This window comes from Schistocerca serialis, chromosome 6 (assembly GCF_023864345.2).
Source record: "Schistocerca serialis cubense isolate TAMUIC-IGC-003099 chromosome 6, iqSchSeri2.2, whole genome shotgun sequence".
Classification (NCBI taxonomy): domain Eukaryota; kingdom Metazoa; phylum Arthropoda; class Insecta; order Orthoptera; family Acrididae; genus Schistocerca; species Schistocerca serialis.
Genome location: NC_064643.1, coordinates 599,464,565 through 599,477,685, shown reverse-complemented (window position 1 = coordinate 599,477,685; position 13,121 = coordinate 599,464,565). Strand labels below are relative to the sequence as shown.

Genomic DNA, 13,121 nt, shown 5'->3' with positions numbered 1-13,121 from the left:
ACTTACAGATCTGTGTCGTGTGTGTTCCCTATCTGCCTATGATATTAGCACCAGTTTTGTGTAGTGTCACGTTTTGTGGCAACACATTCTGCAATTGTCCTTAATTTATGAGCATTATTGTAGATACTGATTCCAACAGCTACTATCTAACTATCAATTCATCGACGTGAGGTGAATAGAGACTTGTAAATTATAACAATTCAACGCTGCATTCTCAGTTAAAATTGTGTACAGCATCCTGTATAGCAACTTTATTATCATGGCGACAAGTCAAATAAGAACAATCGTCCGCCACTGAAATTAAGTTATAAAGTGTTGAAACTGCCAACGTGCATACATGTAAACGAAATAGGTGTTAAAATTCATTTGCACAGTGTTTCCTTTTTTCTATCAAATGCAGGCGACAATGCACAAATGAACAGCAGTAAACTACAGTATTAATTTCATTTGCATGAACACTGTCGACATTACTTTATACTATGCCAGACGCCATTGTGTTGTTAGTTGAGCGAATGCCCTAGGACATCAGCAGAACATGATGTTTGCTTTATATTGATGGTATTTTACATTTCACATGCTGATGTGCCTTTCTACCTCGTAAAACGACGCAACATCACTATATGACTTGCAAGTTTGTAACGATTACGAACTTCTGTTAGTGTTTTACAAGATCCGATGATGACAACGCAGATCTGTTGAAACCCTTAATCAATAAAAAGATTTACAAGCGATCTTGGCGTACCTGATATTTCAGAATAATATAAGTTTAGTTGAGTATGTTGCATTGTATTATGACAGTTTTTTTTCAGCATATTCTCGACATATATCTGATGATCATTAGATGTTGAAAATAAGTAGTTATAAAGATTAATTAATAAGCTGCGCTTGGTGGTTCTGATATACATCTATCCTCATTATCTAGAACATAGAAGAGAAAGTAAAATTTGTCCTTTCTCGTCGACAGAGGATAGTATCAAAGATGGTGTCGTTTGAGCTTTTAGTGTTAGGACTCTTGGTGTAGTTGTAGAATCGAGAACAAGCAGCTGATAAGAGACGTCGCATCGACAATCCTTTGTCAGGAATACTATCTGACTCCATTAAGATTAGCATCCTCTTCTGAATTCCGAAAAACTTGGACTTTCAGTGTGAGGTACAGGTTATGATATAGTGGTGTATCAGTCATGTGCAACTCTAGCAATCGGTATGATGTGAACTGTCTGGGGTGCTCATTTCCGTGAAATGTGACAATGGACGGAAAGTTCATAACCTTAGTTATAGCTTTCGTTTATTCACACACTTACTAACCGTCTCATTGTACCTTCGTCAATAACCATCTTGCCATGGAAAAGCAAGAAGTATTAGTGTTGCCAGTACCGTGTACTTATGACAGAAAAATACTAGACGATGAAGGAAGGAATATTAACCAGGGGACGTTCAAATCCCGTATCTGCCCAAACAGAAAACTTACACTAAGGAATCCTAAGGAGGGGTGCTACACTTTACGCATTATAGGCTACATCATTATTTCCTCAATAGCTAAAAAGTTCATGGTACATTTTGTATTAGCTCGTCATAGTCACTAGTCTTCAACCTTAGTTGGAGCTAGTTGCTTACACTTCACTAGACGCTGAAGTAAACGAGTTGTTTCTTTTGATCTCAGAGGACGAAAGTGTTAGTAGGCTCCTCCGTGGTGTACTCGCTCAAGGGTGATTAAGTCCACTGTTATATCGGTGCAGATGCTGCCTAAATTTTCCGCGATTAACGCGGAGGTGGTACACTGTCGGATGGAAGTTCCTGTTATGCGTGCCAGAATCATGCCACGGTAATGATGGAATGTTCCGAAGGTTTTCCCGCGGAATCGTCAATTGTGCTGGTAGGGGATACGCAGGTTCACGTTTCGATACAACTACGCCCCTGTTCTACGAATTGACACACTAAGCAATTTCCGTTGTTGTTGACTACACAGTTCCTCAGTACTTCCAGCGCAGAACGCAAGTCTAACAGGATGATGATTATGTCATCCACTCGGTCCGCTTCTTGAAGTCCTAGTATTGCCATAAGTTCTCACAGAGGCCCCCGGGAGAAGGCATCCTGTTATGCACCAAACACGCCTTGACAATTCCTCCAAGAGTTGACTAATGTTGGTGTAGTGTTCAGGACACTGGAGTCGTAACATGGATGAGCTGACTTGAAATCTTTGTTTGGTCATCCAGATTTACAATCCGACAAGTTGCGAAGTACCCAGTCTCTCAGGAGCCTCTTCGGACTCGATGTTAACTGCCAACAGGTGATACCCACCAGAAGCAAAGTCTGCAGGCAGTACTGCCCACCGGTAGTGTGTGCGACACGGAATGTTATCGACGTCAGAATACGGTCGACGGGCTTCAGAGACTATAGGTATCTCCATGTAAGCGCTCCCGCTAGCTCCGGTTGAATACAGATTTCCAGCTTTATTAAATAACGCAGTTTCTCCAGATTATGTCTCTGGATTTATTATTTCAATGTCTAAAGCGCAGTTAATGACCGCTAATGGTGAAATTTATTTCTTTGGACAGCATTAGGCGGTGTCAGATTTTCCGACAGATAATCTTACGAATCTAAGTTGTAACACTAATCTGCTGTGACAAAACTAATGTTACCCTCTGAGAGGATTTAGGAATTTTGACCGCGTGTGTATCTGATGGATAAAGGTATCGGACCGTAATATTCAAGATATTGCAATTAGTATAAAACTTAACAGGCTCTAACTTTGGGGTGAATGAAAGCAGTAAAATTCATATAGGAATGAAACAATAAACGGTCGCCAGCCCTAGGCAATTAATAAAATTGGATGTTAGTTACCGAAGTTAATTTCATTAATATTTCCGTTTGCATAGCACACAGGATACAAGCGGACACATGGCACTCTGAGCTCTGGGTAGCAGCAGTTACCAATAATGCACAAACTAGTAATCATAGAAAGCAAAAATTATACCAAACGTATACTAATAACAGTTACACTAATGATCATTACTTGAACCAGCATAGAAAACTTAATGCAAGATGTACAGGACTAAAGATGGACCTGAGGGGCCTCTAGTCTTAACTGGCATGTGAAAACCACAAAGAAAGATAAATGATACCACCATTACGCTGTTCATATCCCACTACTTATATTTGTTTTCCTTAGCAGCAATAATATTCTAATTATCTTCTTAATATGAGAAGAATATGGTGGGGACCCATAAACTAGTATAGTATCACTCGCCAAACTCTATGATTATTTCAGCAGAAAAATTTAATTTAACAAAAAATACTTCTGAACTTCACTTGGGATAGTTTATATTTTATTTTACAAGGCAGCTTATTCAACACTGAGCTCAATTAACTTCAAAAAATCATTCAGATAGTAATCAAGGCTCAATTATGTTTCAAACGAGTTTAAATTATTTGCCTTTTCCATCACCTGTGAAGCAGATATTTTAGACAGTAACATATGCACAATCTGGCGTAGTACTTTTGCTAAACGATACTTCGTAATAAGCTGAGAGTATTTGAGCAAAATTCTAACTAACTTCACTTTTGTTGACCCTTGCACATTTGACAAACATAAATAAATCACTAGTTCATTGGAAACAGGAAACTCTGTTTTATAAACATTTAGGAGGGGACCCCGCGTAGATTCATGATCAGGATAGATGATACGGTCCCATATACAGATTTATAGCAATTGCATTATTATTAAAATCACTCACACAAATTAACTGGTCCATGCTCTGATACATATCTGTATGCATGTAGTTGTTGGAGAAGTGGCGAAGTTGTGGTGGCTAACAGTACTCACGGCTCTTGATGTTTGAACGCTCTTATAAATTTGTTCTTGGCGACGGTTACTCAACTTATTAGAGCCATTCCTTATTGCAGAGAGTACCAAGCAACAACCAAATCCACATCCAAGGCCAAATTCCATCAAAGCTGCCTCCAGTTGCCTCCCTTGGCACCGTCGAAGTGTACCGTGCAACGGCTAGCCAATGCATACCGTTCACACCAAGGAGCCGCCCAGTTCGACCGCCAAAACCACATTTTACATCGCGCCATGCCACACCCGTTGTTGAGGGACTTCACTACATATTTTATATTTTACAATATAAGTGTCCTAAGCATTAACCAGCTTCCAATACACATTTTTTCTCTCATAAACTTACACAAATTATAAAACTTCATTATTTTAAACAATCAGTTAATTTTTTCCATATATACATTACAAACTTTAAATTTCCTATCACAAATAAATGACCTTAACTAACAAAGAATAAACACTTCATAATTACAAATAAAAAGTTACGTAAAGTAAACCTACTTCTAATTTATATAAATGTTACAAAGTGTTCAGGACATCAGTAAAGAAAATTTGCAAGCCATTTAGCCGTCGAATTAGCATTACAGAGCGAATAACTGCGATCAGTTTCTAAATGTAGCACGTACAGCGCCAAGTGTATGACCTATACCTCCTTATGCAGACAATGGATAGAAGGGGCGGGCAGAGTGGCAGCACGTATACACCAATAAAATTTATTGCCATCTAACACTCACTTAAATTCTTCAAAGGCTTAACAGCTTACGATTAATATTAAATTTTTAATAGCCAATAGGTATCTCAGAACCTGTGGGAAGTCGCCGTTTACATGAAAATCCTAATAAAGACTAGCGTAAGACCAGTTACAGTGTAAGACCGATTCCTGTACGTCGTAACTGTTTGTTCGTGGTGTTCGCTAACAGTGACTGACTGTCGGAGCTTTGCACGTACTGCATTTTATGTATTTATTTTCCTCTTAGCCCATAATTACTTGAATTTTTATTTGGTTTTTCCTCCTCTTCAGGTTGACCCTCTAAAAAATGGTTCAAATGGCTCTGCGCACTATGCGACTTAACTTCTGAGGTCATCAGTCGCCTAGAACTTAGAACTACTTAAAGCTAACTAACCTAAGGACGTCACGCACATCCATGCCCGAGGCTGGATTGGATCCCAGCGTTGCTAGAGAACTAATATCCGGAAGGTAGGCTTGAAGTATATCTCTATGGTGGACATCTTTCTGTGCATTCTGCCAAGTTTAGATTTTATTTTATTTCCTCTAACCACTTCATGGAAACGTTATCTTAATTTATTGTAACACCGGCTTCGATGCATAAAGCTTCAGATGCCACAATATGATTATGAGAGTATAAATGTGTGGTGGTGGACGGGAAGTAAGTAATCGGGGATTGGGTGGCGCGGGGTGGAGGGGGGGGGGGGCTGGCACCCATGTCAGAACGTAGGGTCAGCAAGCACAGCACCTACCTGGACTAGCCCGCATCTCGTGGTCGTGCGGTAGCGTTATCGCTTCCCACGCCCGGGTTCCCGGGTTCGATTCCCGGCGGGGTCAGGGATTTTCTCTGCCTCGTGATGGCTGGGTGTTGTGTGCTGTCCTTATGTTAGTTAGGTTTAAGTAGTTCTAAGTTCTAGGGGACTGATAACCGTAGCAGTTAAGTCCCATAGTGCTCAGAGCCATTTGAACCATTTTTGAACCTACCTGGACAGCAAGGCACGGAAGCCGTGTCTTGCTATCCGCTTCCGATTCAAGTCTGGGCATCTTTCGTGCTTGGTGCGTAGGCGATTTAGGGTGGACCACAACAACCCATGTAGGTGGAATCCAGGAGGGGCTCGTGCAGTATCGAACATGAGGCCTTCAGAGTCAGGACTGATTTTTAAATTTATTTTGTTGCAGAAAGACAACGTTGCACTTTTCATTTTGAGAATTAATTACGGCTGTAGGCCCATGCTTAAAGAACGATAAGAAATTTTATGAAAACTAGTTCCAAAAACGGATGAATATCGGTTGCAGAAAGAGATGGACGACAAACTTTGGAAAGCGTGGACGTTTCTTTGTACTTAATGTGTGTCGTGAGTAGACCTGTGACGCCACGCTGAAAAAGAGTAGTGGATAATTAACCGCTGCACGTGTTAGTGAGATTCAAAGGCACAGGGCAACTATGATGCCTGAACGAAGATCCCCATCCTACACGTTAAAACTTACTGCTCAACTAAATCAAAAAGCAACCAGTTCGTTTCTACCAAAAATCCCTCTCGTAACTTGTTGTGCATACGGTGAAGACGGATAGCATTTGGACAGAAATCGCTGAAATTCAAAGTCCCGTTGTAGTCCAGCTGTGTGAGGACTTTACGAGTGGATTGGTTGCTTTACTTGGCACATTTTACCGGCGATCTTTTGAGCAAAGAGACGTTCTCCGTGACTGGGAAATACCGCAGTTCACAACCTTCTAAGAGAACGGAAGTAATTCGTAGAACTACCGTATTGCATCACCCAGATCTATTCCTTGCAAACCCGAGCGAGGTGGCGCAGTGGCTGGTACAATAAACTGGCATTCTGGAGGACGACGGTTCAATTCCGCGTCCGGCCATCCTGATTTAGGTTTTCCGTGATTTCCCTAAATCACTCCAGGCAAATGCCCAGATGGTTCCTTTGGAAGGGCACGGCCGACTTCCTTCCCTAATCCCATAAGACCAATTACCTCGCTGTTGGTCTCCTACCCCAAGCAACCCAACCCCACCATTTTCCTTGCGAAATACTGGAACATAATTAGAGCTAAAAATTGTACCAGCCAGCAACAAATTTTTCTTCTCCATGTAAATCAGAATGGGTTCCGAAAACATCGCGCACATTACACGTGATATCCTCAGTACTGTAGAGAGAGGATATCAAATTGTTCTAGATATTAGTTTTCTTCCGATTCGTCAGCACATCGACAGCTTCTAAATCAAATATGTTTTGCATGTCATGTCTAACCAGGTTTACGACTGGATCGAAAATTCCTTGGCAGACATGACGCAGCACGTTGTACTTAATACAGGATCAGCTAAAGGCACTGAAGAGCGAGGGCGTGCTGTAAAGTAAATCCCTTTGGATTCTTCGTTTTGTCGTCAGTATCGGCTGAGGTTGTAATAATTCATGCACAGTTTTCGGTCGACTTTCCCGCTTCGCTGACGCAATTTGCAGCCCCCTGCCGGCAGAGGGCTCCGAGTTGTAGCGTGTAACATGGCGGTGTGTAACGTAGTTAGGCCAGTGCATGAGAAAATCCAGCGTCCAGTCCCAGAAAATTTGTGTCCAATTCAAACCCTTAGAAGAATGAAAGCTGTGTATGGTGATGGGTTTCCTAACAACACTGTGAGAGGTGATGAAAGCTGAGTTAGCTGTCTTGAATCTGAATACTAGGGCCATCAATAGAGTTCTGCCACAAAGGATCACTGACGCCATAAAAGTTCAAGACCATGCCATCAATAAGCAAAGCCATGCTCACAGTTTTCTAGATTGTTCAATGTACGGTGCATTTGGAATTCATACATAAAAGTGTGAGACATGGGACTTAGGGAAAGGTAAGATTTGGTGTGGACGTGGCCTTATTCAGTTACCGTTGGTTGCTCATTTTTTTTTAATCACGCACACTTTATTTGGAACCAATTGCAAATGAATTTGACAATAAGGAACAATTATCAAATTTGTCTGTTAAGACACAGTGCCTAATAAAAAATTGTTAAGCAATTTGCACTCACGGCTGAAGACCTTGTTGACCAGAAATTCAAATTATTTGCCTGCTGAAGGCCCTCATAGTAATAACTCAAAAAACAATTTAATAGCTGAAGGCCTGGGTAGCAAATTTTTAAGAACAGTTAACTTCTCCAAGCGATACTAAAATATTTTTTTAAAAAAACACAATCATCAAAATTTCACTAATAAGAGATAATATTTAATTAAAAATTCTTTAGCCAAATTACATTCATGGTTCAAGTCCATATTGAGCAGAAATTCAAATTATTTGTCGGCTGAAGGCCCCAATAGTAATAACTCAAAAACAATTTAACAGCTGAAGGCCTGGATAGCAAATTCTTAAAAACAGTTAAACTTCTCCAAGATATACTAAAATATTTTTTAAAGAATAAACACAATCATTAAAATTTCACTATTAAGAGGCCATATCTAAAAATTCTCGGGTGAAGGTCTTATTAGCCAGAAATTCAAATTACTTGTCAGCTGAAGGCCAAATAGTACTATCTCAAAATTAATTTAAAAACAAAAAACAATCGTCACAATCCAATCCAACCAAGAGAGAAGTGGGCCTCAGACAGTGCTCCAAGGACTGGCCTGGGAAAGTCGCTCAACTTTGTAAACAATGAGACAGGCAGCCAAAAGTTGTATTCACTTAACCGGATGGCAACTCAAACTAGTGACAGTTTAATCGCAAACCACCACTCTTGCAAAATCTACCTAACATCTGGCAACCAACGCAGCAATGGAATAACGCAGGCAAGGCAGAACCGGTGGACAGCACTGCGTCTTCAAAATTCAGTGTTTAGAACATTCAGAAGCAGAAGGAACCACTACGACCAAGGTAGTCGACAAAAGAAAATATATCCGAACCACAATCAAAGAGGCTGTCGAACTACACGCCTTACCAGACAGCAGCGGCAAGGGGAGCAAAGGTACACTGCCGCGAAAACTCGCTAACTTCCAAGGCAGGTAACTGGGGCATTAGCGGCCACTAGGCAGAAAAATATCGCTGGTGGAACTTTATCAGTAAACACAATGATATCGCCAACACACTGCGAGACAGACTACCCAACCGTGACACACACCAACTACTTAGACGAGAGGAGACTTTTCAGACTTTAAACACCTTGGCAAACGAGGTATCTCGAAAAGTTTTAATTGACTATTTAGGAGAGATACAGTAAACAATAAGCGACAATAACCACCAATTGCGTCCAAGAGCCCTATTCCCATACCGGCTGTGCGTGGACTGGCCGACTACATCTAAGTTGGGATCCGCCACGTGCAGGACTAGGGGGAGTGGGGAACAACTACTGATTGTGACACACACACCGGACATGATGTAGGATAGGTTAGTTTGTAGGACTTAGTTATAGGAAATTAAGATAGGGACTGCAGCGAATTTAACATTGAGGCCCGCCCAGTGCCAGGGGCATGCTCTTCGGGTTTAGCTCGAAGAGCAGGGCGTGAAAAAGTAGGTTTATATCTTCTTCACTGGCACACATGTGACGCTGCAGAATACATATATAATTAATAATTACTATTAAAAACAGTCTTGATCACGATTTATTTTACAGGTGACCGGTTTCGACCACTACTGTGGTCATCTTCAGACCTACAAGGTGTATACAAAGCACTAATTAGAGGGCTACATGCATTAATGAAAATAACATAGAGTTATACGGCTATAAAGCTATAAAACGTTGAATTACCAATGGGTTGGAACGCCTTTCTGTTGGAGAATCGTTCTCGCTTCCCACGCCCGGGTTCCCGGGTTCGATTCCCGGCGGGGTCAGGAATTTTCTCTGCCTCGTGATGGCTGGGTGTGGTGTGATGTCCTTAGGTTAGTTAGGTTTAAGTAGTTCTAAGTTCTAGGGGACTGATGACCATAGATGTTAAGTCCCATAGTGCTCAGAGCCATTTGAACCATTTTTGAACTAGATATCAGTAACAGCTGCTTCTGCCACTTACGGACAGACAACCCTAGCAGATGTAGTGGTGCCAGTAAACACAAGAAGAAAACGAGACACCACTACCTCTATCACACGATGCCAACCCACCAATGGCACCAACGCGAGCCGCGACAAGGCTCAACCTCCCCCCCTCAAACACCATCCGGAGGTAACCCAACAAGTGGCCTAACCAAACTTAATGTGATTAAGATGGACCCGGTATTGCTTACTGGTGCAGTTGTCCTTTACCAGAAGATTAACTGGGCCTAAAATTTGCATAATAGTACAGAGACCCAGGAAACGGGGAGTGAACTTACCAAGGTTTCCAACACGCACCTCTTTCCCCGGAAAATTACGGACATACACATGGTCTCCTGGTTTACCCCTAAAGACTCGTCGATTACGGCTGTAAAGGTCAGCTTGTTTGTTGTGGGCCCTGAGAGTATTGCGCCTGGCACGATTCCAGTTCTCTTTGACAATATGAGAGGTAATATCCACAGGGATTAGATCTTGAATACCCCATAAGGGGGGGGGGGGGGGGGGAATAAACAGGATAAGCATAGATCAAGGAAACAGGAGTAGCCTTCAAAGCCTTTTGGCTGGCGGTATTGAAGGCAAGACTAATCTAAGGGAGACTAGAATCCCACTTACTGGGCTTCTTCTGATGGAAGATAATCAGTACGGATTTGAGACTACTATTGACCCTCTCTGCGAAAGAGCCCTGCGGGTAATATGGAGTGGTAGTCACGTGCTTCTCACCGCTTTGAAAACAGAAAGCCTTGAAGGGATCCGAAAGAAAGGTCGGCGCATTATCACTAACTATTTGCTTACGGGGTCCAAAAGCACTAAATACGTTAGTTAAAACCGCAATTGTTGTAGCAGCAGTCATGTTACAACTCGGAAGAAATCAGGTAAACCTCGAAAACGCGTCAAAATAACCAATACGTACCGATGGCCTCTTTTGGTGTGAGGTAAGGACCCCACATAATCGATATAGAGTTTGTCCAGAGGGAAGGATTCGCGCTCAGAACTCAAGAAGCCCTATTGAAGAGTGTTCTTGGTCTTGGCCGCACTACACAACCGACACCGACGAGCCATCTCTCTAACGTATCGGTCCATAGACGGCCAAGTCAAATGCTCCTAATACATCAGTTCCCAGCATTACTGGATACGCAGATAATGTGTCAGCACTCCAACCATCAAGTGCCAACCGAGCATCAAAAACAGTCTGAAGATGACGCACTGAAGCGTTGAAACTAGTAGCGACAAAATAAAATTATAAAGACGACAGTAGTTGTTTTTATTTATTTGTCACATTAGGTTTTCCCTGATTTTCCTAATTCATTGCAAGCAAATGTGGCACGGTTTCTTTGAAAGACCGTGGCTGATTTCCTTCCCCAACCTTGAATCATTATTACTACGGGACATTAATACGTTGTATTAAAGTTATTTATATGTCTATGTCCCTCCAAGAACCGACTGAATATTCAATAAATACTATAAATGTCTACTTGTCTTTTCGATAATTATAGATACATCCAGAATAGTGTTTTCTTATTGCAACTGCGTTTACCAGTAAAATCAAGGAATTTGTAGACATGTATATTATTCTGAATTATAAGATTCAACGTGCAGTTAAATTACTTGTGGCAGTTTTTTGATAAAACAGAAACATATGTCATCAGATTGCCGTTGTGACACCTAATTCTGAGACTCATCTCAATGAAAGTGAGGGTAGAAAATTCGGGTGCAACTTAACGACGTTGTCTGTAGAAACGGGGCACAAGCCCAGTTTTGTGAATAATGAAGAAAGATACCGAGGAAAGTTGTTCGTATCTTTTTAAAGGACACATCAGGACATTCTATATATCGATTTAAGGTAATCACGGAAAAACTAAATCTTGGTGGTCACATTTGAACCGTCATTCTCCCGAATACGAGTCTGGTGTGTTACCAATGCTTCACTCCGAGTGGTATCTTAACAGGTTTACAAGCACCGACTGAGCCATATCTGCTCGTGTCATCGTTATTTGTAATTTAAACTATGAAAAGACTATTTGCCTACTGTTTTGACAACGCGACAGCAGCAGCTGTTCCCAACTTCTAATGTCGATGTCTGCGTCGTTACAGGACTGCCAGGGCTGCCGGGACCAATTGGACCACCTGGGCCGAAGGGACCGAGAGGTGAGTACCAACAGGCTGTAGCTATCTTATACCAGATGAATACAACTAGGCTATGCTCACAGTATACAGCACCGATTAGAGACGAGCACTAGGAAACTACGGTTAGCGTGCACAATGAGGATAAGAAGTGGCTACCGGGAAGTAGCAACTTTATTCTGGCTACGGCTGGTGTTCGCTACGTTATGATGCAGGTTAGTGTAAATAACATAGAGAATTTATATCCACCCACCGTCTCAATCGATGTAAAAATAGAGGTACGTCGGCTGCATTTCAGTGATAGAATACAACACTTTTCTTAGGTTACATGTTCACCTTAACCAATGCACAAGTTCCTAATAAACTTGATATGTTGGCCCAGCGGGTTTTGGAAGACGATATAGGACTCGTGTGCAACGTGTTTTGACTGCTGTCTCGATAATGAATTAGTAAAACTGACCGTATTGGCCTCTATGCAGAGAGTGGTATTTTTGGAGATAGGACTTGAAACGAGTTTTGAAAAAGAAGTTTTGCATTGTTAATTACATTCGCCTGTGTACAGAATTCTTTAATACGACAGTGCAGTACATCAATGGTCTGTGGTCAATGCTACAGTGAGGGGTAATTTGTCAGCGAGAGTTCTGTCAGACACTTACGACAAATAATTTGGAAACATCACGGAATGTGTTAGTTTGCTTGGTGAGAAACGTACCTGACCTCTTTCAGGCAATGCACAGTGAGACCGCGGTTAACTATCATGATGCACTAATAATAACAACGATCACCGAAGTATAAATGGTAACAAGAACATAAGTATACGTGTTCTCAATGCCTCACTTCTCAGATAAGAGTTAATATCACTTAGTTAACACAAACAATAAGTGGAGAAACGATCTCTTGAATTCGCACGAGTAGTTCATAAAAATCTTCAAAAATATGTATCTAGAGTAATAGTCAAACATGGTTAACATCCTTCACGCGGAACAAACAGTATCAGGAGATTAAAAGTGTGTGCCGGACTGAGACTCGAACTCGGGACCTTCGTCTATCGCGGACAAGTGCTCTACCATCCTTTTTTTTTAAAAAAAAAAGAATCTGCTCGGGGCGAACGTCGAAAGACACCCGTTTCAGTTTTATTTTATTACAGAGGGCAGCTAGCCCTCTGACCGAACACGCTGAGTTACCGTGCCGGGTATCATCTGAGCTACCCAAGCACGACTCACACCCCGTCCTCACATCTTTACTTCTGCCAGTACCTCGTCTAACTTCCAAACTTTACATAAGCTCTCCTGCGAACCTAGCAGAATTAGCACTTCTGAAAGAAAGGATATTGCGGAGACATGGCTAAGCCTGGGGGATGTTTCCAAACTGAAATTTTCACTCTGCGGCGGAGTGTGCGCTGATAAGAAACTTCCTGGCAGATTAA

General features: G+C 41.7%; 1 protein-coding gene across 1 annotated transcript in view; it reads left to right on the top strand.

Moving 5' to 3' along the window:
• The window catches only part of LOC126483615 (uncharacterized), a 733,734-nt gene that overhangs the window by 346,793 nt on the left and 373,820 nt on the right, over nucleotides 1-13,121 (top strand). The window contains exon 4 of the mRNA XM_050106657.1: nucleotides 11,666-11,719. Within this exon, the coding sequence (XP_049962614.1) occupies nucleotides 11,666-11,719 (54 nt within the window). The remainder of the gene's footprint in view (nucleotides 1-11,665; nucleotides 11,720-13,121) is intronic.